The 26,920-nt window shown below is 46.6% G+C and overlaps 1 protein-coding gene across 1 annotated transcript in view; it reads left to right on the top strand.

The window, feature by feature from the left end:
* Positions 1-17,612: 17,612 nt before the first annotated feature.
* The window catches only part of GLRA1 (glycine receptor alpha 1), a 51,640-nt gene continuing 42,332 nt past the window's right edge, over positions 17,613-26,920 (top strand). Inside the window, exons 1-3 of the mRNA XM_059416329.1 lie at positions 17,613-17,701; positions 18,353-18,480; positions 24,856-24,923. Of these exons, the coding sequence (XP_059272312.1) occupies positions 17,613-17,701; positions 18,353-18,480; positions 24,856-24,923 (285 nt within the window). The remainder of the gene's footprint in view (positions 17,702-18,352; positions 18,481-24,855; positions 24,924-26,920) is intronic.

The following is a 26,920-nucleotide window of genomic DNA, read 5'->3' as shown; positions in this document are numbered from 1 at the left end:
AACAGGCAAGCTGGAGGATGGGGAGGTCAAGGACACTGGAGGGGCCAACCATCCACTGTCACCCAGGCTCAGCCTAGTCCTGCTCTGCCCTGTTCCCTCCCAATGGGCCTTTTACCAACTGGAAGCCCACCTGAGAGTAGACAATTTGCTCATTACCCCCAAAGTATCTATTGAATTCCTACTATAAGGCAGTAATTGTTCTAAGTTCTGGGGACAGACACAGTGATGAACAGAACAGATTTAGTCCCTGCTCTCAGACAGCTTAACTTCTAAAGGGTCAACTTGGGAAACTATGTATTTTCAGGTAATGGACACCACTACAAACCCAGGAAATCCAATGATGGGACAGATACTGGTCCACTGGAGCCTATCCCAGGCTGCCTACCCTTGCACATGCACACATCAGCTCCTTTAAGACTTGTATCATGGGGTTGCGGGGGGCCTGGGTGGCTCAGATGGTTAAGCATCCGACTCTTTGATTTCAGCTCAGGTCACGATCTCAGGGTCATGAGCTCGAGCTCTGCGTTGGGCTCTGCACTCAGTGGAGATTCTCTCCCTCCCACTCCCTCTGCCCCTCGCCCAACCCACGCTTGCTTGCTCTCTCTAAAATAAATAAATAAAATCTTACCAAAAAAAGACTTAGCATAGGTAGATGGGCCGGTGAGGAAAGTCCCTTTCTTTTTACTGATGAGGAAACTGAAATCCTGAGAGGAGAAATGATTCATCCAAAATCTCATGGCCAAGAAGTGCCACAGGCAGGTGACCTCATTCCATGCAGAAAAGTAAAAAATATCCAGGACAAAAGATTAAAATGGAGGGGGAATGTAGAGAGCGAGTAACAAAACAGGATGTACAGTAAAATCTCATTTCTATTTTTTTAATGTTTTATTGTTTTTCTATGGGGAAAAAGAAGTCTAGAGAAATGGACCCAAAACTGCTTATAGTTGTTTTATCTCTTAAGAATGAGACTATGGGGGACTTTTATTTCCTACATTAAATATTTTGGTAATGCTTGAATGTTTCACAATATGTATTACTTTTGAAAGCTGAAAAAACAGATTTTTTCCAAAAGAGGGTGTCAGAGAGCATGGGAACACAATAAAATGTGGAGCCCACCTAAATAAAAGAACATGCACCAGCTAGGGAAAAGAGACATTTGGGGTGGTCTGAACCAGTGCCCCATTGATTGGTTTCTCCAAGTAAAAATGAGCATAGAGGCTCAGACCGTATGGTGTGTTTGGAGGAATTTTCTGAGCAAATGGAAGTTGCTCTCCCCACTGAAGTCACTGTGCTAGACGTGAGATGTCACTGGAAAGCGGAAGGCCAGAGTTATGTTATATATACTTGGGTTTTTAGAACCAGTGATAGATGTATTTTCATTAGGGTAAAGGAAGCCCTACACATTCTTTTTTGTAATTTCATAAAATCTTGGTCATCAAAAAAAAGTTAGAGATGGAAAGAATCATCTGACCCAATCCTTTCAATTCCCGGGGGGAACAGAGACCAGAGGGAAAGGGATTTGTTGAAAGTCAGCGGTGAATTAATGCTCAGCCCAGACAAGGACTAAGGACTCTAGGTCTCTTATCACCATGACAGTTTTCCCTTAAAACTAAAGATTGTTCTTCTGGTAGTGTGCAAGACAAATTTCAATGGTACAGAATAATTTTATTTTATTTTACTTATCATGAATTTTATTTTACTGGGTACTGGAATTTACCAATTTCATTTTAATACTAGTAATCTCTGTTAAGCTAAAATATCAAATTAAGGGTAAATTAAGTAATAGTATATGAACTGGGCAAAATCTGTCATATGCTGTATAGGCAATTTGGGTTTGAAGAATGCTGTACTCTACCATCCCATCTTAGACACGGCCATTGGATTGAATGGAAAATACCAGAAGGACTTGTGAAACTCAGTTTTGAGTAAAGCCTAACTGTACCTCTAAGTCTCAAATGGCTTCTCAGTGTGAATCACGGACATGGGCTGCTCTATGAACTCAAATAGTTGGGAAAAAAATGGTACATTTGGGTAAAAAGTAGGCGCATTCACAAATAGAGCACAGTGGGGACATGGTCACCAAGAAGTATCTATTGAAACTATTCGTAGTTTTCTGTTCCCTTCTCATGTTAAAACATTTGTGACTCCCAATCCTTTGCCTATGAACAGAAATTCCTCTAAATAATATTTATGATATTATCAGATAACATGTATTTAGAATCTACTATATGCCAGAAACTTTTCTGAAAGTTGCATATGCTTAACCATTGGGTCTTTAAAGCAACTCAATGAAATACGTCCTAGTATCATCCCCACTTTGTGGAAGATGCCAGCTTGTGCCAAAGCGGTGACTTTACTATCTGGGACACCTTCAGGCCAATCCCGTTCAAAGTCTTCATAGGCAGAAAGACGTGCACAAACCTCACATCCAGAGATGTGTTGGGGCAGAGTGGAGGGAGTGGAGTCTCTGAGGAAGAAAATGGAGAGACTCACACCAAATCACAGCCCTTCCTAGGGAGGAACGCAGGTGGGGAGGACTTGACGATATACTGCCTTCAGTTCTGCCACCCAAAGTCCTGATTTCCTTTCCATCTGTCCCCATGGATTCATGAAGAGACGAAAGAGAATAAGAAATAATATAGGGCCGGACATAAAGGGTGGGGGGGGGGGGGCAAGATGAGGGGATAGACAAAAGGGGAGATAAGCAGAGTAATCAAGAAGGAAGCGTCTCCTCTGGGTTCAGCCAAGACCATTCTGTGTGAGTCTCCCTCGCTCTCAGGACCACACTATTCTCCTGTGTAAAATGGGTGGGTGGACTGGACTAGCTGACTTTTAAGGTCTCTCTCAGCTCTGTCATTCTAGGATTCAGAAACAACTGAAGGAGAAGGGGAGAGAGGTACAGGCGGGAAGAGGCAAATGCTAAGGAGGAAGGATGAACCGAACCACGGGGGAGGAAACCAGAGGAGAAAGAAAAGAGGTATTTCCCAAATCAGCTGGAGTCTGCCTTCTTGTTGAAAGAGAAGAATTTACAGCAATAAAAGCTTTACCCTTGGGCAGTCAGCTCCATGCCTCCCCCTAGTGGGGACCATGGTTGAGTGTGGTGAGGGCCAGGCTGATGTCTGAGGAACAGGGGCCTGAAACAGCCCTGGGAGGCTGGCAGGAATGCCTGGTTCTCCCTGGCTAGGAAGGAGGGCAACCCCTCCTCCTCTGGGCCTGACGACAGACAACGATGACTGGCATATTCCCAGGTCTGAGGGATGTCCTGGGAAAACTAGAGGCCATGCCCAAGGGAGCTAGATACACAACATTATCCCACTGTGCCTGCAAGGATGTCATCCCGGGAGCCACCCGAAAGACACAAGCCCAGGCCTGCAAAAGATCTTCCAAGGTCATCTTCTCCAACCTCCTGCCTTTAAGCATCCCTTTCGTAATAGTCCTGTGCAAGGGAGTTAGCACAAGTGACACCCAGTCCTGTTCTCCAGTTTTCAGAGTTGTCTGAGCCGTCCCAGGCCTTGAGGCAAAGACAGTACCTCGGACTGATGGAGTACGCCCTTAATGTACAGGACACGGTGCTGGGCACACAGTGGGCTCTCTGATAATTGATCAGTAGGTGAAATGGCTCTCCTCTCTCTCCCAATAATGTCTACTCTGCTGTTTAACATTTCCATCTCAACATTCTTCCTTTTGTTTATTCCACTACCCCTGTTTCAAAGTCCAACCTGTCATTTCCCTGAGAGGACAGAGCCTGGCAGATACAGGCCTCTGTACAAGTGAGGGAGAATACCCATTCTGCAGGTGACATCCCGAAAAAGACCAGAGATAAAATTGTTCACCTAACATACAATGAGCAACTTTTGTATGCCAGGTTCTTGGCTAGGAAATTGATCTGAATTTTTTATTCTTCCCAACAATCCTAAAATTAGAATCAAGCATTCCTAGCTTACAGAAGAAGAAACTGAGGCTCAGAAATGTTAACCAACTCTCAAGGTCATCGAGTAAGTAGTAAGGTCACAGTTCTTGTCCACTCTCGGCTGACTCATCCTTACAGCATGTCGCTCAGGATTCCGCCTAATCCGTGAACACTTGCGGCAACAAGAAACATGCCACCTCCTGATGATGCCCCTTCCATTACTGGGGAACCCTCCTGGTCAACCCGTTCTTTCCTCCCATGTATCAGGCAACCCCCCCCCCCCCCCCACCCACACTCTTAAAGTCCCCTCTGCCTTCCCTGGTCACCTGGCACAAATCACTGGGCTGGAAAAGGTACCTCAGATATGGAATCAGAAAACTCTGTATCTAGTCCCACCTACCACCTACCAGCCATGTCACTTTCAACCAAGGCGTTTTTGCCATCTTCTGCCATCTGCACCTCGGGTCTCTTCATCTGTGCAACAGGAACACACATATATTCCTCATCTAGTGTCTGGGAGAGGAAAAAATAAATAATATCTGCACGGGGCTGAACTCCGTGCCTGGCAAACAGTAAATATTCAAGAACGTTATTTTACAGATTCCCTCTTCCCCACGACAACCCAACAGAGATTTGTAAAAAATGATCTCCCTGCCTAAATCTTCGCTGAGCCAAACACCCACAGAGTCTTTAATTATTCCTTACAGGTCAATTTCAAGTTTGTTTACCAGCCCCGTTGTTCCTTTCTGGGCCTGCTCCAACCTGTTAATGTTCCTCTTAAAATGCAGGGCTTACACCAGAACATAATAAATTAGCCAAGATTTGAAGCACAGCCCACATCCCTTATTTCCTGCCGTACCTGCCTCTCTTAGCCTTTCTATTTTTCTGAAGTTCTTCAGAATTATTAGGTGTAAGCTAGACTGGCATAGAACTTGAGTGAAGAATGTTTGAATCTCACAAAGACTTTAATTTTTATTTGCAATAATAGCGAATAGGCCGAGTGGTTTCTGTGTGTTGGGTACCACATCAGTATCTGGGATGAATTTTGTCCTCAACCCCAGCAATCCCAGGAGCACATTTTTGCTCCATGGTCTCCTTTTTCTGATAAAGAAATAGATTTGAAGAGGCTAAGTGAATTGCCCAAGATCAACAGCTCTGTGACAGATTTGAGCCTGCTACGCCATCCCCCCTCTCAAACCAAGTATTTACTGTATCTAAGTACTTTCAGGGATAAAAAATTGGATATGATGCAGGCAGAAGACATGGGCAGGGGGAACTTAATATATAAAAAGAAATGTCTGGCATCTGCAACATTGTATTCTGAACTACACTGTCACAAAGGTCTCTCTTTCTCCCCTGTAGCACACGCTGATATCTATGGGCTCTTGGGCAATCTGAGTTAATGGAGAAAGAGAAAAAAGATAAATGTGGTCATCTCTATTAACTTTCACTGTCCCACCATTTCCTTCAACCCTTGCCCTAAGCAGACTCCACATTATAAAGAATTTTCAATGAGGAGCCTGCTGGTCCTGGCATTGAAGGAGACGGGAGCTCCTTTGCACTGGTTTAGTTGTTCTACCTTAGAAATAGTCATACTCTTTGACTCAGCAATTTTGCTTCTAGGACATGAACAGAGGTTTGTGACCAAGGGAGGTTTTCACAGCATCATTTATAATAGCTAAAACTTGAAAATAATACAAATGCCTATCAGGAGAGGGATAGCTAAGTGAATGCTAATACAGCCACACATTGGCCTAGGCAGTCATTTATAATTGTGTTTCTAAAGGTTTAATAACAAGAGAAAAATGCTCATTCAGAATCTTCAGTTAAAATTAAAAAAAGGCAGGAAACAAAACCAATTTATAATCTACAGAGGCAAAAATAAAACCCAGAAGAAATTTACTAATATGGTAACAGTTGGTATCTAGATGATGGGATTTCCAGGAGGGTTTTATTTTTTTTTCTTTGAATTTTTCTTTTTTTTCTTTTGTTGTTGTTGTTGTTGTATTTTTCCAATGTGCATTTATTGTTTTAATCGTCAGAGGAAAATGTTATTTTTTTAAAAGGGCTATAAGAGTCTGGTCTGAGGGCAGCTAGCCAGCTTGTGAGGAACAGTTTTTGCCACTGGACAGTTTCCATCTGTGCAGCAGCAGTTACTACTCTGTTACCATCAGATCATCTTAATCCTATTGACTGAAATGCCAAAGTAATGCTATTCATTGACTACCTACCCGATAAATTACCAGGAGCACAGGAGAAGGATCCTCCAGAGAACTCCTGGAGGTGTGGCAGCGGGTGGTCCTTGAGCATCCAAGTGTAAAGCCCAAAGAAAGCTCTAGAAGCCCATCTATTTATCCCTCATCAAAGAGCCTAGATCCATCAATTCTCTCTGAATCAATAGAAAATGTATTGGGCATTCACGATGTGCTGAGAATCAAACCAAGCACTACAAAAGATGGACTTACTCATTACAACAACCCCATAAGCAGCAACTTCTATCACCCCCATCTACAGATACAGAGACAGAGAGAGGATAAGTGGTGTGTCCAAGGCCACACAAGTAGGAAATGGCAGAACCTGAGTCTGATGGCAGAGTCTGTAGAGCACGCCCGGGTTCCAGGCCAGAAGGGCATTCTTACTTGGGTAGCACCTTATGCTTTCTTCAACATGGTTTCAAATAGTCATTCATAAGTTAGCACAGAAGATATCTACACCCTATGGATGAAGAAACGGATGCTTAATTATGGTAAAGGGCTAGCCCAAGGACACACAAGAAAGGATCAGGCAGGAGTCAAACAGGGATTTCTGACTCCACATCAGCAGCTTGCCCTGTACCCCTGGCTATTTCTCTTTGCCTCGGACACCTGCAGCAAGAAGCAGAAGGCAAAGGAATTTGGCCTCCTGGGTAGTCCCCCTGTGAGTTATGAAGAGGTGACCCTGCTGGAGGATCCCACAGAGTAGAAAGGAAAGAAACCCCAGAAGGAAAAGAAAGACAAAGCAGCCTTGACCCTGCATTCCTTCTGCTATTAGCCTTCCTTCATCCTCAAACCAGGAAGGGGCACCTAGTCGTTCCCTCATCGTCCATCTGTCTTCCTTTTGTCTCATTGGGTCCCACAGGTTTCCCTGACATGTCTTCCCCTGAATTCTCCTCAGGCAATGTTTCTCACAGAGGCTTACACTAAACCACAGAGGAACGGAAAGTCAACACGATGCACAGTCCAGTTGAGTGAGCTGTTGTAACACCTGTGAACAGCTGCTCCAAAACCTGGGCCCAAATTCCACCTCAGTTACAGCCACGTACCAATTCTGCCATCAGAACACCTTGATGAGGTCTGTAAGCTCTCCAAGCCTTCGTTTCCTTACCTGTAAAATGGAGGAGAAAGTGGTCCTATCTCAGAGTCGCTGGATGGCTTAGAAAGCACCGATGTGAAAGTTCTCAGCTCAGTACGTAGCACCTAGAAAGTGTTTGAGCACAGATGGCAATTGCTATCATTGTCAGCTAACCTCCGAGTCTGTTTCCTTCTCTCTAAGATGGCGGCGATCTACTCTACTGATTTTGTAATACCAGAATATACGGTCATTAACTCATAGCAGGTGTTCAATAAATGCCTCTTTTTTTAAATGCACAAGATGACCAGGTTCATAATTCTATATCTTCTCTCCCTTTGGTCTTCCCCAAGACTTTGGAACCCGCTGAGTGAGACAAAGAAGTTCCACCCCAGTGAGCAGAGCTGCAGCTCTCTGTCTTAGAGGATTCAAGAGAAGGAACAAGGGCTATTTAGAGAAGGATTAGAGCTCTGGAGCTTCTGGAAAACTCTGTGTTTACATACAAATACCCACCTCAGCTAAACCCAACCCTCTCAACTCACAGTTAAGCTCCTCTTTCCAAAGCCCCAGCTCTCTGTTGATTAAAGGCAGCTTCACATTTGAATCCAAGTTGCTCTTTCTACAATTTAAGGTCATCCTTCCTCCAAGCCCAGCGAGGATGGTTTATTTTCTCAACATCCTCCTTTGAAATCAGTCTCCTGGATGTCTGAGGACCACACACATCCAGGCTCCCCTCATGAAAACCTGTTTTCTCTGAGATAAATATCCCTTTTTGTTGATGCATTTCCTAGGCTTCATTGCAATGTGGCTTACTTTCCACTACAGGCCTCAGCTGGTATAGACTTGGAGGGAAAAGTGATACGTTTTTTTCTAATAGGCCCAGGTATTCAAACACTCACATGTCTTCATGTAGGTCCTCCTATGTGTTTGGCAGTAGGAAGTTTGGGAGTTTGTGCAAAGTGAGGGCTAAGGCATATTCACTACTGACAAAGTTAAGGGAGAGTGCACCAGGTCAGGTCTACCTAGAAAAGTTATTTAACCTCTGTGAACCTCAGTTTCCTCATGAGTAAAATGGAAATTATGACTCCCCAACCCATAGGATTATATTAAGGACTAAATACTGAAACCTAGTACTTTATAACTACTCAACACGGGCCTGCAGTTATAACTATATTATTCATATTTTGCTCAATCACCTGGTACAATCTCTGACTTCTAGTAGGTACTGCTTAGACAGTTGGGATAAATAAGTAAACAAATGAACTGATAAATTAATCCTAACTCAAAGGAGATGAGGAGGACCTCAAAGTGCCAAGGGAATGAAAAAGGTTGACCGCCTTCTGAGGGGAAAGAGCATGTTTCCACAGCATCTGTAAAAACACAGGGTCTTCGGCCAGTCGAACAATACCGGCAGTTGGTAAAGGCAGGTTGTATTTTAAAGATGAGTCAACTGAGATGGAAAAACTAAATGGAAGTCAAGCTAATGCCAGGGAAATTCCGAGAAACAACTTAATGAACAACCAAGAAGGGTTCGCCCATCCCCTTCCTGTCTTTTGGGAAGGGCCGAATTGTCAGGATGACCCAGACCACATCTGAGATCCTGGTCACATTATGGCTTTGCCAGTGGAGGCCCTGAGCAGCTCTCTTATCCTTCCGGTGGGGCCTCCAGGCCATCACCTGCACACAGAGAGGCTGTCATGGGCGTGGGACAAGGAGCAAATGTAGCGACCAATTTGGAAGTGCCATATACACGGAAAGTGTCCTCTGTCTGAGAGTGATCAACATATTGTTCTCAACCCATCCTTCCTGATTCCCAGAGTTCCAGGAATTCCCACCAGTAGGTCCAAGAGTCATGCCGGCAGTTTATCATGAACCACAGTGGCTCCTCAGAGGGACTTTGCAATCTCTGTCCCTTGGAAGAATCACCAGAGTTTAGCAGATAATAGCGTGGACTTCACAGGCCAGCTGACTGAGGGCAGAGCCCTATATAAGCCATACAACCTTGGCTACATCCCTGACAATGCAAGCGTCCGCTTCCTCATCTATAAAACAGAGGTAATGATGTCATCTCTATGGGACTGTTGAGAAGATTAAATCCAGGGACACCTGTAAAGAACTCTGCCCATAGTAGGTATTAAGTGATTGGAGGCTCTCCCTACCATGAGCTAATACCATGACTTTATCTGCTTTTATCCTATTATTATTTCTCCTCAATAGTGACACTCCCAGGTCTTGGCAACCTCAAATGATCAATCCCTACTGATCAGTGCAATTTTTCCTCCCAAAACTTTTTGTCCAGAAGCCTCAAGCTCCATTCTCTGCAAAGATATACTTTTCCAGTGAGATTTATCTGATTAAAAAGAAAGCTGCATTGAAGGTAATGAGAGCCATTTGCTCTCTTGTCCAGCTCGTGGGTTGCATGCTGATTACGTAGGGCCTGCTAAGAGCTTCGACTCTGGCAGAGCAAACCCCATAGGCCTGTTCTTCAGCACTCAAGTCTCTGAAGGGTCCCCTGGATTCCCCACACTGTGACTCATTGCGGAATGACATGCACTCAAAGGCATGGGAAAATTCCCCCAGGTGAGACATACAGGGACAGTCAGTGAGATGGTTGTTGTAGAACTGACAAAGTGAGAGGGCTGTTGTAGAATTGTAATTAGGGACCTCAGTGGCCTAGGTCAACCTGTGGGAGGGTTGTGGATGCTGCTGAAACAAAAGGATAGCTTCTCCTATTTTCCAGCCTTGGATTTTCCCAGAAGATATCAAGTATTTTCCCCAGGGACTAACTAAAGGTATCAGGGCCAGAATTGGGGACTTCTTGACTCCAGTCAAATCACATCACAGAGGCCTAGTACCTGCACAGCTAAATTCTGCTTCCCCTGGAATGCCAGGTGCTTATCACCCGCTTAACAAGTAACTATTGAGCCCTGACCATGGGCCAGGCTCTGTGCCTCATGGAACCATACTTACTAAGAGCCTGGAAGGAAGCACGCAAACACCATTCTCGCCTATGTAACCCCTTGAGTGCCCCAGACCCCAGAGAAAAGGGAGGCTACAGAGTAAAAGGCTGAGCTTAAACCATAAAACACCAAGAGCTGCTGTGATTCCAGCCTTGGAACCGACACATGGGGTGAGGAGGAGAAAGGCCGGAGGAAGGAAAACCTTGACATCAGTTAGGCAAATACAGTGTGGTGTGCCACGGCTAGGCCGCCACGCGAGTCTTAAGCCTTAATTCTCTTACTTGTAAGATGGGACAGACTTCTTACTGCTCAGGCTGTTGGCAGGACACAATGAGGCAGAATACATAATGCTGTTTCTTGCCACTAAACAAGAAAAAACAAAACACAGCTTTCTGGAAATGAAATGAGAGGTTGCAGGAGGTCTAGACTCCCTCTCCTATAGGAGATTGCCTACAGCATTTGACGACCGACAGGAAATTTTATCTTCGATGGACTGGGTTGGTGGCTCCGTGATGCCACGGTAGGGCCAGGACTAGGGTGAGGCAAGTGAGGCGCCTACGACACTGCATTTAAAGAGGGGCTCACTCTCGGGCACCTGCAAGGGCCTACCCAACCCTAAGAGTGAGTGCCTCCTTCAGTTTCCCAAGGAGCCTCCTCCCCACCCTCTCCTGCCAGCCTGCTTTGTGGAGATACAGAACATAAAGCAGAAGAGTTATTAGATAGAAGGTTATCCAGAAGAACAAACCAGAAGCAATGATAAGGCATATGAAAGATCCCTAAAGATTCCCACTGCCCTAGGGGCAGAGGAAGAACCAGATGGAGTCTCAAGGTTCCTTCCAGCTCCAAGGATCCAATATTTTATCTTCCTACACAAGAGAATCATATTCAAATACATGTGCTTTCTGACATAGATAAGGTTTTCTTACAGGGAGCAGATATAGCTGGGGGAGGTGAGCCAGGAAGGGGGAAGTAGGTGTTGTTCCGTAAGTCCCTGGGGAGAACTGGGCTCCAAGCATGCCAACTGGGACATTCTGCCCCCAGGGATGCTTAGCAGGTCACGAAGCGAGAGTAATAAGTTGTCAGGCCCTCCCTGGCCAGCTTAAGCCCCTACTGCAATCAAATAAAATTGGAATTGCACAGCTGGCCATGAAAAGCCAGATGTTGACCTCAGGCGGCAACCCAGGCCAAGGTAAGGGCAACCTGCAGGGCCTGCACTGCACAGCAACCCCGAGGTTCCCGAATGCCAGGGCCAGGGCCCAGAAAACTGGTCAAATTCAGAAGGCCAGAGAGTAACAGCCGCACCTCTTCCCAGGAGCCTAGGACATGAGCCCTCCCCAGCACCTCTCCCCCTACCTTTCCCCAGGACAGCCCACAGGCAAAAGAAAGAAAGTTTTCCCTCTAAAATGCACAACATAGACAACAGCAAATGTTGTTTCTCTCTGAAAGTGCAGAAGCTAAAATTAAAACTCAGAAAAATTCTCTGATTCATGTCTCCACCTTCCCCTAAACACTGCCTGCCTTCTCTGAACCACCATAGCCATCCGATGATACCTCCTAAGCTGGGTGGCGACCTCTGATGGTCGTTTATGTCCCTGATCTGTTCTATCTGATCCACTATCAACAAGAGGGCAAAGGTCCTTCATCAACAAATGATTATTGATTGCTACCACACACCAAGCCCCGAAGGAGACAAACACAAACCCTACCCACACGGTAGGCGTTTTCTGTCGGCAATGACATGTTCATCTGCATCTCCCCCATAGTGCCTTACATGTTTAGTGGGTGCTTAATAAGTCAGAAGGATCAGAGCAGAAGATTTCACAGCAAGAGGGCCTGCAAAATGAAGACAAGCTGGAACTCCACAGTCTAGTCCCTGGACAGACTGATGAGCCGTCCTGGTACCTTCCCTGCTGGGTCAAGTCCCAGAACCCATCTCCGAGCAACCAGCCCCTGCTGAACGGAAGTGGGCACTCAACACAGAACAGGCCATTGTGCCTGACCTAATGCCAACTGGCCAATTCAATGAGAAAGCTGAGGCCCATCTAGGAGACAGAATTAGCCTGAGACCACCCAGGAAGTTAGAGCTAGAGCTGCAACTACACTCCTGTTCCCCAGTTCCCACCTTAATGTGTTTTCTTCTGTTCCATAGTGACCTTCAAAACTGTGTCGTAAGTAAATGCCCATGCAAGCAGCTAGCAGACTTTAAGACAATCTCGGACTAGTTGACCAGGTACTTTCTGCCCAGAATAAATACTCTCTCATTGGATCACTTCCTTGCCAAGACAGAGCGGGGAGATATTCTGGCCCAAGTCAGAGGACAAGTTGCCTGGAAGCCAAGTTGGACACCCCTTACTGGGAGATGTTTTGGGAGGGCCCATTCCTCAAGCCTGGCCAGACCACGATTCAGTATAACCCGAAACAGCTGAGCACTCAAGATAGATTCATTTTACTGTAAAGGGATTAGCAAGGGGTAATCTTACCTTAACTTTTGGACTCACTGTAAGGACAGAGACCCAGGGGACAAGTCCCTGCTACTCCCAACCTCACAGACTCATTCTTTCATCTTCACCACTTATCATTGTTCTCTCTCTCTCTCTCTCTCTCTCTCTCTCTTCCTCCGCCACCCTTTCCTTCCCTCACACACGCTAAACATCCTTCAGTTCTCCAAGCCTTGTCTCCCCTCTAGACTGAACACGCGCTGTCCCTTCTACTCAAAGCGCTCCTCCTCCTCCCCTATTTCTTCCAGGCCAACCCCACACCCCACCTTCAAGCTCTACTATAAAAAATCGCTTTCCCCGCACAGCCTCTTGGAAAGCCCCCACCGTCCCACTAAGTGCAGTCGAGCGCCCGTCCCTTGTGCTCACTGAACCCTTCGATTATAGGACTGGCCACACCTGAGGCACCTTCCCGCTCACATTCTCCTCTCCTGGCTCCACGGCCCTCCCCTTCTCAGCCCGCACCTGCAGCTTCTCCTCCAGCCCCGCCTGCCCCTCCCTAGGTTACCCTCTGCCTGTTCGTCTCTCTCCTGCCCCTCACCTTACCCTCCCTGTTTCCCACCCTGGACCTCCTGACTTATCAGCTATATTGAGCCATGGAGATGGCATCTGTCAGGGGGACTTCCTCTGCTAACCCAGAATGGCTCTTGGTGGTGTGGGGCCATGCAGGGTATAATTGAAAACCGTTTCTCACCCACATGGTGCCAACCCCAGCTCATTTGAAATTCGGATTGACAGCTCCATATCGATTCCCTATTTCCAATTGATGTTGCAAGAGGAGAATGAGAACCTGAGCATTGATCTGGCCTTTCTTCCAACAAATCCCTGAAACATGAGCTGTTCCACTGGAGAGAAATCTCGAGACTGGATTGGGAAAAACCACGTCACAGACATGTTCCCTCAAAAGATTCCAGACAAATTTAGATGCCAAGAACAAATGCATGTAAAGGGGGTTGGGGGGAGAGGGAATATTATGGACTTATAAAATGATAGTTTAGGGCCAGAAGGACTCTTAGAGACTTTTCTAACCCCCTTATTTTGTAGCTTGGGAAAGTGAAAGCCACAAAGGGGAATGACTCTCTGAAGATCACACATCCCCCACTTCACAGTGTCCCCCTGCTTCCACCCCCCACCTCCTGCTTGGAAACCCACTCCTGGATCTTTCCACGGTCTCTTTTATTAGGAGTCAAAACTGAGGTCCTTTAAGTACCAAAGTCTCCCTGTGTGACAAATCTCCAGACACTAAGGTGACTCTGTCCAGTCACTGCAGCTTTTGCCATAAAGCCTTCCCAGTGAGGGACAGACAGCACACTTGGTCCCAGAAGACCTCACTGTCTTTCTGAAATTACTATTAATCAAATCTGTCTCAACCGAGTCTGATTCACTCCATTACATTGCAGTAATCCCTGAAACAATTTGCATCATTTCCAAATACTTTCATAGGGTTAGCAAATCCTCACAATCAAAGGTCTCATTTCTCAGGTTCATCCCCAACTACTCTGTTCAGTAGCTCACGGTCTATAAGCAAATGTTCAAGTTCACCAGAGGTAGTGGTTCTAAATGTACACCAAGGGCTCCTTGATGCATATGTACTCTGCAAAAAAGAACAGAGCACAGATTTACTATAGGGGGCCCTTGAACTAATTCCCTGTGAACTGTGCTTTCTAAATATAGACGGAAATGTACAATGATTATCAAGTGGAGGGGCATGGCTATTTTGACATTCAAATAAAGACTCTGCATGTAGAAAAGAATTAGAGAGATTTTGGTCTTGGGCAGTAAGAGATGGGGTATTTCACACAGAGTATCAGTGAATTATGATTGAGCTCTTTCCTTTTCAGCTCTCATTAAAGTCTCAGACAGGTGTTAATGTGTCTCCAACCTTTTCGCAATCCTTACTGGTCTTCCCCTGGGACTCTGGGCAGGCCTTGTCCATTGTGAATGTTGGTAATCAATAGTGGGCAACTAGAATTTTAGGTTTCTCTTTTTGTTTTGTTTTCACCGCTTTCCCTCTTGGGGGTTATGTCTATTCCGAGAAACAATGGTGCTTTTTCATTTTTAAGTTGTGAAATACCAAGTCCGGTGTTTAAAAAGAGTAAGTTTGAAAGAAGTGAGGTGATTTAAGGAAACATTGTAACTGACGAGGACAGGTGGTGCAGAAACACAGAATCAAAAATGTGAAAGCGATCCCCAGAAAACCCACAGGTACAGATACCAGCTGGGACTAGTGAATCTCAGAATTTCAAAGAATTCTTCCGTGAATCCCTTGAGGACACAGATCATGGGGCGACCCACAACCCTTTCTTCTCCACGTTTCAGGGTGGGGAGTGTAGCTGCAGGATCAAAACTGTCGAGTCAGACTCCTGTTCTGATGCTCCCAGATGTCACGGGAAACCATAATCTTCCACCACAAATAGTAACAGTAGCAGCGAAGTTGTGGATACTCTTCACAGTTTACAAGGCTTTCCCATATGTTGTAGCTTTTGGATGAAGCAGCGCTTTAAAATTTGAGTTCTAAACCCTTCTGTCGTGAAAGCGCTGTGTGACCTGAGGCCAGTTACTTAACCTCTCAGAGTCTCCATGGCCTCAATTCAGCTCCCCGTGCCAGAGCTTATAGGGAGTCAGTGGCCAGGTAACTGGACCGCAAATGCAGCAGACTTGGGAGCTGGGTGACCAGAGGACTCCTCGGCTTGGGGGAGGATTCTGGTATTAAATGGCACATTTCACTAATAGCAAATGGTAGAGGGCAATTTGGGGCGAATTCATTCTTTCCCAGTACGGCATAATGGGATTCGGGCTTATGAAAGAGGCCTAAGGGCCAAGAGATGGCGGGCGGGTGCTCTCCTAGCTGCTGGGAGGGAGTACCATGTTCCCAAATCTTATTATCTGAGAGGAGGGGCTGGAGAGAGAACAGGAGCTTATGAAAGCTTCATAACCACCACTCCTAGAAAGGCTCTAGAAGTGAATTATAGCAGCAAAAAAGTCATAAATCAGCAGTTGGACGCCTGTGGTCCCTTTGGCTCATGCCAGAGCCATGAAGCAGCCATGAGTCTGGCGGTGAATGGGGAAAAGCCTGGGACTACGGTACTAACTTGGGCCCACAGCAGGCATCTGGAGAGACCTCCCAGTCACTAGGGCCAGTGGTGCAGCGGAAAGCAGCCGTGAGACCAGAAGATGCCCCCAGACGTGCTCTGAAGTGCTTCAAACACACACGCACACATGCACACACGTACACATGTACACAAACAGAACAAGGCAAGAGCAAGACAATATACCGAGGGCCCGCTATGTCCCAAGAACTGTCCTTGGTTGTTTTTTAGCTGTGCTACCTCAGTTACCACTCATGTAAAACTAATGTGACCTATGGGACAACTCAAGTTCAGAGAAGTTGAGTAACTTCCCCAAGGTCACACAGCTTATAAGTAAGTGAGACAGGATAAATTCCAGACATGTGTTCTCACTGTTTTTGCGCTATCTTACATTACATTTCACGGTACATTTCAGAAGCACATACAGGTAATGCACATACCACATCCACACATCCACACAAGCCTTCCACACACTCACACCCTATACCCAACACGTACATCTACCCCACATGTACACAAACAGATGCCACACGTAACAACACACTTTCACATGAACAGAGGTATTCACATGTTTGCACATACATATCTGTGTAACACAATCCATCGCATATCCACAAACACCCCATCACATCCCAGTCGTCACACACATCTGTACCCATCCACTCACTTGTACATATCACACCTAGAAACCTGTCCACATCACACCCTCTCACAAACATCCAGGCTCACACACACACACACACACACACAAACAGTAAAATGCATTGTCCCTCATCTTGACAATCATAAGGAGCTCCTGAGTATGTGGATAAGGGATCTTCAGGTTAGGTAACGTGAGTGTTTAATAATCCTCAAGTGCCTTCTGGACCTGCACAGGAATAACAGGTCACTTTCGGTATTCTTCATTACTGGAAATAATAGTCTAATTACTTTAAAAATTGTTAATCCATACATGAATATTTATGAAGATCCTACTAACCAGAATATTTGATTAATTAAAGTAGCATCGTATTCATTCATTCATTCACTGTGCAATCGCCGAGTATCAGTTATGCCTGAGACACCGTCGTAGACACAGCAGGGGACTGAAAGAACAAGAAAACAAGACCATGATTCCTGGTCTTCAAACACAAGCACAACTATATTACCGGGTAGCATGGTCCAGGGCCTGGTGAGCGAGGGATGTGACGGGAAAGGGGGATGAGGAGACAAGATAGCTCTGGAGCTTGTAGACCTAGACAGTGGCCAAACTCGGGCGCTGTCTGGGGAAGTGGGATCTGCAGGAGCAAGTTCAGAGAGGAAACTGGGGCATCCCGTTCACGAGATGAATTTGAGGCACGGGCAGGTTTGCCAATGAGTAAAGGGGGCTTCTGCGGCAGCCAGGAGGAGACAGACTTGAGAGTCGTCCCTTAGAGGGGATCACTTAAACCGTTACAACTGTGAGATCAGAAACAAGCAAAGGCGAAAAACAAGAGCGGTTGAGTGTGGATCTTTGGGGAACGCAATGTCCTACTTGGCTAGGTGACAGAAGCTCCCATCTTATGCAACATACACACACACACACACACACGTGCGTCACACACTCATCCCCCTACGCATGGCCGTCCCGCAGTGTACAAGCTCTTGACAGGGCCGCACGCCATGGCGGCGCCTGCTCCCAGCCATCTCTCCGGCTATCATTTCAGGACTAGGAAAGCTCTCTGGCCCAAAGCAATGCAAACGACTGTTCTCGAACCTTTCGGCTTCCAATCTTGACCCTTCTTGGGGATCTGCGCACCTCATGGCAGGGGGACAGCCACTGTTCATAGACATCAGTAATTCATGCTACGGCATGAGTGAGGACCTGAAACCGCTTTGTCGCTGGGGGCTGGTGACAGAGACGGTGTGGAGCACCTCCTCAGGCCACTGTCAGATCCCCCGGTCTGGAGGCACAGAGGCAGGCTGGTTTACTCGGGGACGTCCCTCCGTGTCTTCCACTAACTGTGCTTCAATGTTCCCAACTGAGCATTTTCAAAAGCGTATGTTTCGTGAGACGGTGGTCCCCTAAGTATAGGCCTCCAAGCTTGTTAAAGCTTCTGAGAAGACTCGAAGTAAAGATGCCTGATTAAATTTCTGTTCCCGGAAGTATTTGACTCGGGCAACCTTTTTTTTTTTAATTAGTGGCTGATTCTGAAGAGCAGCTTCAGGGAAAGGCTAGACTATGAGATCTCTGAGAGTCTCTGGATGAGTTTTCCCCCAGACCCGTGAGAGTGCAGCGCCTCCTGGGAAGCTAACCCTTCAACCTCCTCCCCAGGGAGGCCCAGCAGCCGAGTGCGATTGCAGAAAACCCCAGAGACAAAGCCTGAGGAGGCAGAGGCTTCTCAGCAGCCTCAGACCCACAGCCGCCTGCCAGGGTCCCGTGTTGGCCAACAGCTGGCCAAGTAAACAGCTGAACCTGGTCTTTCCTCATTAAGGACACACACTGCCTATTTCTCAGGCTGAGAACACTCTGGTGGTTCTTGGGTGTGGGTGAGGCTGGTCTGTGAGTTCAGGGTCATCATTAACCCTCTGCTTTCCTCTCTCCTTTCTTAGCCTTGCTGCGTCCAAGGAGGCTGAAGCTGCCCGCTCCGCGCCCAAGCCTATGTCACCCTCGGATTTCCTGGATAAGCTAATGGGGAGAACCTCTGGATACGACGCCAGGATCAGGCCCAACTTTAAAGGTAGAGAAAACTTGCCTTCCAGATCCTCCGGGATCTGCTTTCCTAGATTACAGAAGCAGGCAGCGTGGTATTGTATGCAGATGATAAACTCCTGCAATGAATCCCAAGACTCTTCCCTCCCCCAGAGGCCGACATTGCTAGTCAGTTCTGTCTCCTCTCCACCAAGTCCAAACAAGTTCTCAGAGAATTGCCCTCAGCCGTACCTCTGGTTGCCAGTTGTCAGTAGGTGAATTAAAACCTACTGGCGGGGGCGCCTGGGTGGCTCAGTGGGTTAAGCCTCTGCCTTTGGCTCAGGTCAAGATCTCAGAGTCCTCGGATCGAGCCCCCACATCGGGAGCCTGCTTCCCTTCTCTCTCTGCCTGCCTCTCTGCCTACTTATGATCTCTCTCTGTTAAAAAAAAAAAAAGAGTCTTAAAACCTACTGACTCCCTCTGGCATAACAGACAGATAGACAAACATGGAATGTGAGGAAACAGGTCCACATTTTGTTTCCTACGCTCTGAACTCTGATAAGTCACTTCCCTGCTCTGATAAGTCACTTCCCTGCTCTGGGAGTCAGTTCCTCATCTCTGCGGGGATTGAGTGGGCTGTACCTGTGGGCTTTAAACTATGCTTCATGGAGCTCTCAGCCTTCCACTATGTGCCCGAAAAGGGAGTCGAGGGAATAAGGAGCAAACTCACGCTCGCTTCTCCCCCAAGCCGTCCTACTTTTATTTGTTTTAGAGAAGAAATTTCCAGCAAAAATTCATCTGCTGGAAGTTCCCAGGGATTAATATATAATTTTGAAACGTCCTATTCTCAGAGTCACGATTTCAAATGGCTACAGAGATTAGGCAGGTCACTTTACTGAGTGAGGTGAGCCAAAAGTAAGGCCAAAGGGGGTTGTAGGGACTGTGGAGAAATAGAGGTGCGGACCCCTTGAAAGGGGACAGCCTCTCCTTAGCCCTAGCCCACAGTTACCCTGCAGGAATCAGGGCCCCATATTTCCAGATCATCCGGTATTCTAAGATGAGCCAGAAATCAAGATTTATGCAAAATTTCCTGATGCCAAAAACATATAAATTTAAACAAAACACGTTTGTGAGCCAGATACGCCCTGTGGGTGACCAATTTACAAATCCTCACCGGAGTGATCTGAAAAGCTTCTTCTAGCTCAGAGTCCTACAAGATCCCGATGTCTGTTACTAGAGGAGATGGGTCCCCTTTGTCCGTGGATGCCCCAAAGTTGCAGTGATCTCAAGCAGAACAGACTTCTGCAGGTGTGGTCTTGGGGTGCTCCTGGGACCCTTCATACTCTGACATTCCCCCCAGGACCCCTGCAGAAATCTGATTTCAAGGACTAGCCTAGCCTCTGAAGACTGCGAGGACTGCTAGCCTCCGAATCAATTCTTGATTCCAGATGCCCTTCCTCACTGTTCCTTTTGGCTCAAGTCCAAGACCAAATAAGGGATGTGACAGCTGGTAACAGCTTCCTAATATTTGCTTACCTTGCTCCCCGTTCCCTAAGTACCCTTCTCAGAGTGCTCTGCAAATGGAGAGTGGTCTGTGAGATGCACTGGGGTCGATTCTTGGGGGCCCACCTCCCACTCCTGTTTACCTCCAGGCTCCCCTGGTCCCTTCTCCTGAAGCCCTATCTTCCAGCATCCTTAGCATGACCCTGGTTCCCTCAAGGACAGGTAAGGACCAAGGTTGCTGTCTGGACACCAGCCCTTCACCAGGGTCACAATCTCAGACACCCAGAAGGATCAGGTAGGACACCTGAGTGATGCAGGATGGGGATAAGGGAAAAACAGAAAGCATAGGCTCAGCCAAGGGCAGCCACCTGTCAGGTCCTAAGGTAGCTGCCAGGCAGGAATGCAGGCCCCGGGCAGCACGCCTTCCGAGATAAGACTTGAGTCTGGGGTTTTCTGTGAAATCTTCCAAGTTGGCAGCTAAATGATATCTTTTAGAAACACCATTGGCCAAATCCAACACATTCAAGACCTGACCGCCAGGTTACCTCCGGCACTGCTGGCAATTTTCCGAAATTCCGGCCCACCTCGCCCCCTGGTGGGCTCTCTCGGAACTCCATGTGACTGCCGCAGTCCAGCTCTCCTGAGAAAGGAGAGTGGAACTCGATTGTGTGCATACGCATCCAGGGCTCATGTATTCGTCATCCTTTATGCACAGCACTGCACTTGGCACATAGATGGCCCTCAGTAAACCTTTAAACATGGAATGAATGAACAAATGAACCAAAATATATGATAAGGCTTAGAACAGTTAAGTGACTTTCCCAAGGGATGCCATCAAGACTAGGGATTTTCGGGCGCCTGGGTGGCTCAGTGGGTTAAGCCGCTGCCTTCGGCTCGGGTCATGATCTCAGGGTCCTGGGATCGAGTCCCACATCGGGCTCTCTGCTCAGCAGGGAGCCTGCTTCCTTCTCTCTCTTTCTGCCTGCCTCTCAGTGTACTTGTGATTTCTCTGTCAAATAAATAAATAAAATCTTAAAAAAAAAAAAAAAAAAAAAAAAAAAAGACTAGGGATTTTCACTCAGTTAACCACATTCACTTATTTGTTTAATGCTAGTGATTTGTTGATTTATTTAATCGTTCATTTATTTACTTACTTACTTGCTTAGCAGTGGACAGTTTTAAGATAGAAGCTTGCACCCAGACTATAAAATTATTGAATTAGGGCCCTTCTCCTCCCCAATCTGAGAGACTTACTTTGAACACCTGGGCCCCAAATCTACAGGCCTAGATAATGTCTTAGACTTTTCCCAAACCTGCCATGTCTCTACCCAGTTCGGTGCCCTCCAAGTCAGGCTCTGAGCAAGGCACATCTTTCTGGAAGACCCTCCACAGCCCCCACCCGACCTCACTGCCCAGGAAATGGGAAGCAAGGTTTCTCTGTTCTCCCTCATGGTAAGAGCTGAAATGTTGGCACGAGGGTTCTCCCACCCCTGAGTCCTCTGGTCCCTTCACACTTCCACTCAAAGCACAAGTGGGATTTCCAAAAGCCCCCTAAAAACCACAGAGCTCCCAAAAAGGCGTGTAGATAAGGCCCTGTGACCCTAACACAGAGGAAGAGGCCTGCGTTGTTTGAAAACTCCACGGAGTGATTAATCACTCAGCAGTTCCCTTCAAGCACCAGAAAACTTGCCTGCTCTTGACTCTCCTGAAGACAGAGGGGCAGGAACAGCAGCCTCAGTCTGCAGAGCACAGTGGCAATAAAAATCAGAACACGGAAGGAAAGCGCGGGAGAACAGGAATCCAGTCCTCGCACAACTGACCAGACAGTGCGACCCGAAGGCCATCCCTTGACATACCTGGGCCTCTGTTTCTGCATCTATAAAACAATCCAGTAGGACGTAGGCCCTTCTAGCACTGATAGTCTGTATCTTTCTTAAGACTTTGTGTAGGATAATGGCTCCCAGGATCAGGGACACAGCCTAATACCAACACATACACAAAAGCAAAATTAAACTTTAATATTTAATGAAATATATACATTATCCCACTGCCAAAGGCAGCCAGATTGTAATTTTCTCGAGGATAATTTAATTTCAGATTTATATCAATGAACCACACCTCCCCATGGGGTCCCTTTCGCTGGCGCCCTCTCACACACATAAATCAGGATCTAATTTATATGAGAGTCACAGCAACAGACACTTGCAGGGCCTGGGTGGGAACTCTGAGTGCATCATTTCGAGGCAAGGGCAGTAACTCTTTGGGGCATCTTAATGGTATGAGACCAAATGAAAAGAAAAGCCTGGGTCTGAGTCTAAATGAGGTGTGTGGGGGGGTTCTTTAATGGGTCTTTGTTTAGGTGGAAGTGACGAGGAAGCAGATTTCCACTCAGCATAAGGGAAATTTTTTAGCAGAACAGAAGTAACCAGCTATGGAAAGAGCTGCGGACGATGAAATGAGTTCCCAGCTGCCGGAGGTGTGCAAGCACTCAGCCTTGAACAGGAGCTCGAGCCATTCTAGCAGTGGTCCCTAAACTTGGCTGTGTGTGAGAATCACCCTGGTCACTTGTTCAATAATACATTCTGGGCTAAGCTCCCATGATTCAGGTTCATTGGGTCTGGGATCGGGCTGACGAATCTGCAGTTTAAATGGTTACCCAGGGGTGCCTGGGTGGCTCAGTGGGTTAAGCCTCTGCCTTTGGCTCAGGTCATGATCTCAGGGTCCTGGGTTCGAGCCCCTCTCTGCTCTGCAGGGAGCCTGTTTCCCCGCCTTTCTCTCTCTCTGCCTGCCTCTCTGCCTACTTGTGATCTCTGTCTGTCAAATAAATACATAAAATCTTTAAAATAAGTAGATAGAGACTACATAAATACTATATAAATAAATAGATACTACTAAAATAAGTAGATAGATACTACATATTCTACAGCAGTTTGGGAAGAAATTGATGAGGTAGACCCTTAAGAAATCCTTCAGTCCCCAAATCCTGTAACCTCGTAGTTCACATGAATGGCTTCCATAAGGGAATTCCAAATGGAATTCCCAAAGGAGCTCAGAGTGTTTACCTAGATCCAGAGCTAGTCTCCCAGACTGATGGGGAAGTTGTGACCTAGAAGTGGGAAGGGGCGTGCCTGAATCGGACTGCCCGTGAATATCGGAGCTGTGTCGAAAACCCACGGAGCCTGGCACTCCCTTGGAGGGAAAGCCTGGATTCCCACCACAAGACTGGGTCCGTTCCTACACACCAAGATTTCTGAAAAGAAGGAAACTTTGACTGAGTTTGGGTCAAATATTTGGGCTCCTCTTTAAAGAGGGGCAGAGAGGAGCGGATCGCAGAGGACACAAAGACATCTGCTTCCTTCTCTCCACAGTCAGAAAACTTGGGTGTGAGTCCTGGCTCCACCACCTGCTGGCTAAATAAGCCTCAGCAAGTTATTAAAACTCTCAGCTCCGCAGCAGAGATAGTGATTTCGCTCTGGCCCCCTCAGGACCTCATGAGGATCAACAAGAAAGCAGGCCTGAAAAATTTCACAGATTGCATATTGCAATCTCCATGGGAAGGATTATGAGCTGTTATCCAAGTCTTACCTGCCTTCAAGGTCAGCTCAAGGTTTATTACCTTCAGGAGATCTTTCCTTATGCCTTGCTCTCCAGAACCTCTCTTAGACCTAGACTCCTACTGTTCATAGCAATCTTACCCATAGTCTCACACCCCTCTCTGGTTACTTTTTTTTTTTTTTTTTAAGATTTTATTTATTTATTTGACAGAGAAAGATCACAGGTAGGCAGAGAGGCAGGCAGAGAGAGGAGGAAGCAGGCTCCCTGCCGAGCAGAGAGCCAGATGCGGGGCTCGATTCCAGGACCCTGAGATCATGACCTGAGCCAAAGGGAGAGGCTTATTACACTGAGCCACCCAGGCACCCCAGCCCTCTCTGGTTATTTTATACTGGACCCCTTGTTAGCTCACGGGAAAGCCCAGTGCTTAAAATCCCGCATTCTACCACTCTGTGACCTTGAGCATGTCCCTTCCTCTTTCTGAATCTCTTTCTTCCAAGTACAGCCAGTCATCAACTTTGGAATTAGAGAAATCTGAACTCCAACTCTGGCTCAAGCACTTACTAGTAGCTGTGTGGTCTTGAGCAAATAATCTCTCGGAGCCTTTGTTTGCTCATCGACAAAATGGAGGTAATAACTGTATCTTCTTCTGGAGTTGTGGAGAGGATATGAGATAGTGTCGGTAACACTCTCAGGATAGCAGCAAACCCTGAAAGGCTCAGTAGTAGGTAACTGCTACCATTAATAAAAATGAAGAGATTGGGTTTCAACTGGACAGAGGTCCCCTAACAATGAGATCCCAAAGAGCAAATATTCCTCCATGTCTTTCCTACCTTTTGCAGTAGAATTCAAATAGCTTGCCTGGAAAGTATTTGATAAAGACTTATGGACTTCCCCTGAGGCTCCCTCTGGATTCCTCAGCTGGTAATCCCCATCCATGCCCTTTCAGGCAATCTTTCTTGGTTCATAAGTTCAAGGCAAGGAACTTGCTGTTCCTTGCGATTCCCAAGATGGCCTCCAAATGCTGGAGCCATAAATACATTTCAGCCACAAATTAGAAGGCAGCCGATGGGGTTTTGGGGAAGGGATTTCGGCCATATGGCAGGACGATGAATCATCCTATGTTAATGAAAGTACATCCTAGCTCAGCCTCTGGTGTTCTGTACCTGGTGCTCACTTGGGGACCAGGGAATCTGGCACAGTCATGTGGCTGGGAGTCCCCTACTGCTCAGGGGTGGGGTAGAGGGCAAGCAAGGATCTCCTCCACCAAGAGGGAGCCATCCCTGAAGTCAGTGTTCCAAGAGGGGTCCTGTCCTGTGGGTTTCTTCCTGGTCGTGGAGCTAAGCAGGAAATCTCTCTTGATTGGCAGGTCCCCCGGTGAATGTGAGCTGCAACATTTTCATCAACAGCTTCGGTTCCATTGCAGAGACAACTATGGTGAGTGAGTCAAAATATAGGCTGCTATTTCCTGCTGGGGACGTCTCACTCCCAAAAGTATGTCCCCTCTGCACTGGGCTCCCCTGAGGACATAGGGAATCTGGTATTTTTTTCAGATCTCCAGTGCGTACCGTGCAACTTGGGTATTGTTACTGTCTTATTCAGTGTTCTGGGTAAAGACATCCATCTGCAAACGGCCAAAGAGCCAGCAGGGCTAGTGCACACCAACACCCAGGACCACAGACATAAAATTAAGGCAACAGGCTGAAGTTTTATATGAAAAGAAAATGTTGGGATGCTGGGTGGCTCAGTCGGTTAAGTGTCTGCCTTCGGCTCAGGTCATGATCAGGGTCCTAGGATGGACTCACATCAGGCTCCCTGCTCAGCGGGGAGTCTGCTTCTCCCTCTGCCTGCTGCTCCCTTTGCTTATGCTCTCTCTCTCTCTGACAAATAAATTAATAAAATCTTTTTTAAAAAATGGAAAAAAGAAAATGCAAAGAGCTACTTGTAAGTTTATAATTCAACTGTGCAAGAGCGGAAGACTGCTTCTAGAAGCCTCAGTGGGTCTATTGGGTTGATTCGAGTCCTCTCTATGCTTTTGTGTGTATTTCAACATTCTCATTATAAAAAGTTTAAAATAAATCACTATACTGGAAAAAAAGACCAGAAGGGAAAAATACAAAAACATTAATAGCAATTATCCCTGGACTGCAGACTTACAGATAATTTTTAATTTTCTTCCTTCATTCTTTCTCTATTTTTTGAGTTTCTGCAAGGAGCAAATATTGCATTTGTGATTATAAATACTTTACTACTTTAAAATCTTTTCCCAATCCTTGAAAACAAAGGAACTACAAAAAATCAATTGTACTGGTTTTGAAAGGAGTGATCGAACTTGTGAGAAAGTAATTAGAGCTGCCTAAAGTCATCGCTTTATGAGCCAAGTGAGAGCGGGCAGCCAATCACCAAGTCCTTGTTACTGTCACCAAGACAGATGTTACTACCAGGAAGTCCATTTCTGGACATCCACCCATTTCTGGACATCCCACTACCCCTAGTCAAGTTCAGGCTTCCTTGGGACTTGCTCACGTTACTGCAAAAGAGTCTTAAATCTCATCCGGCCCCTCTCCGAGCCCTCTTTCTCACACATTGGTCTTCCTGATATACACATTCAACCACACCATTGTCCTGTTCAGCGTCTCCCTGGTGTCTCCCCATCACTTTCATTAAGCCCCAATTCCTTTGCAAATCTTAGAAGGCCCTCAGTGATTCTGCCCTACCTCACTTCTCTCTTTCACATCCTCTTCTGGATAATGGAAAGGCCTAGAGTTCTCCAGTCAGGCATGTCTCTGTGCTGATGCCATGGAGGACTCTGCCTAGAGCACCACACCAGCCCTCCTTCTCCTACTGACTCCTTCCTATTCTCCTCTAAGTTGGAAGCAGAAGCAGCTGGCATACTTTCACACCTGCGTACATGTGTGAGCTCACCTGCATTCTTGACCTAAGGCTACAATGAGTTCTTTCCACCCATTCTCCTGACACATTTTACAGTATCCGTAGTAGCACTTACCATTTGGTAAGTAACATGGAACTCAGTTAATGGTCTGCGCTACTTACCACTTGCTAAGTAACATGGAACTCAGTTAATCGTCTGCTTATTCATCCCTGCTCTCGCTACCATGTAACTTAGTGCTGGGGTGCAATCTTGTCTCATTTCCTGTGGCAACCTCAGCAGCTGGCACAGTGATTTAATAACATGTGCTCGGTGACTTTTTTTTTTTAAGATTTTATTTATTTATTTGACAGAGAAAAATCACAAGTAATTGGAGAGGCAGGCAGAGAGAGAGAGGAGGAAGCAGGCTCCCCGCCAAGCAGAGAGCCCCATGCGGGACTCGATCCCAGGACCCTGAGATCATGACCTGAGCCGAAGGCAGCGGCTTAACCCACTGAGCCACCCAGGCGCCCCGCTCGGTGACTTTTTAAGATAAATAAACCAA

This window comes from Mustela nigripes, chromosome 12, assembly GCF_022355385.1.
Source record: "Mustela nigripes isolate SB6536 chromosome 12, MUSNIG.SB6536, whole genome shotgun sequence".
NCBI classification, from domain to species: Eukaryota; Metazoa; Chordata; class Mammalia; order Carnivora; family Mustelidae; genus Mustela; species Mustela nigripes.
This window is presented reverse-complemented; position numbering and strand designations above follow the sequence as displayed.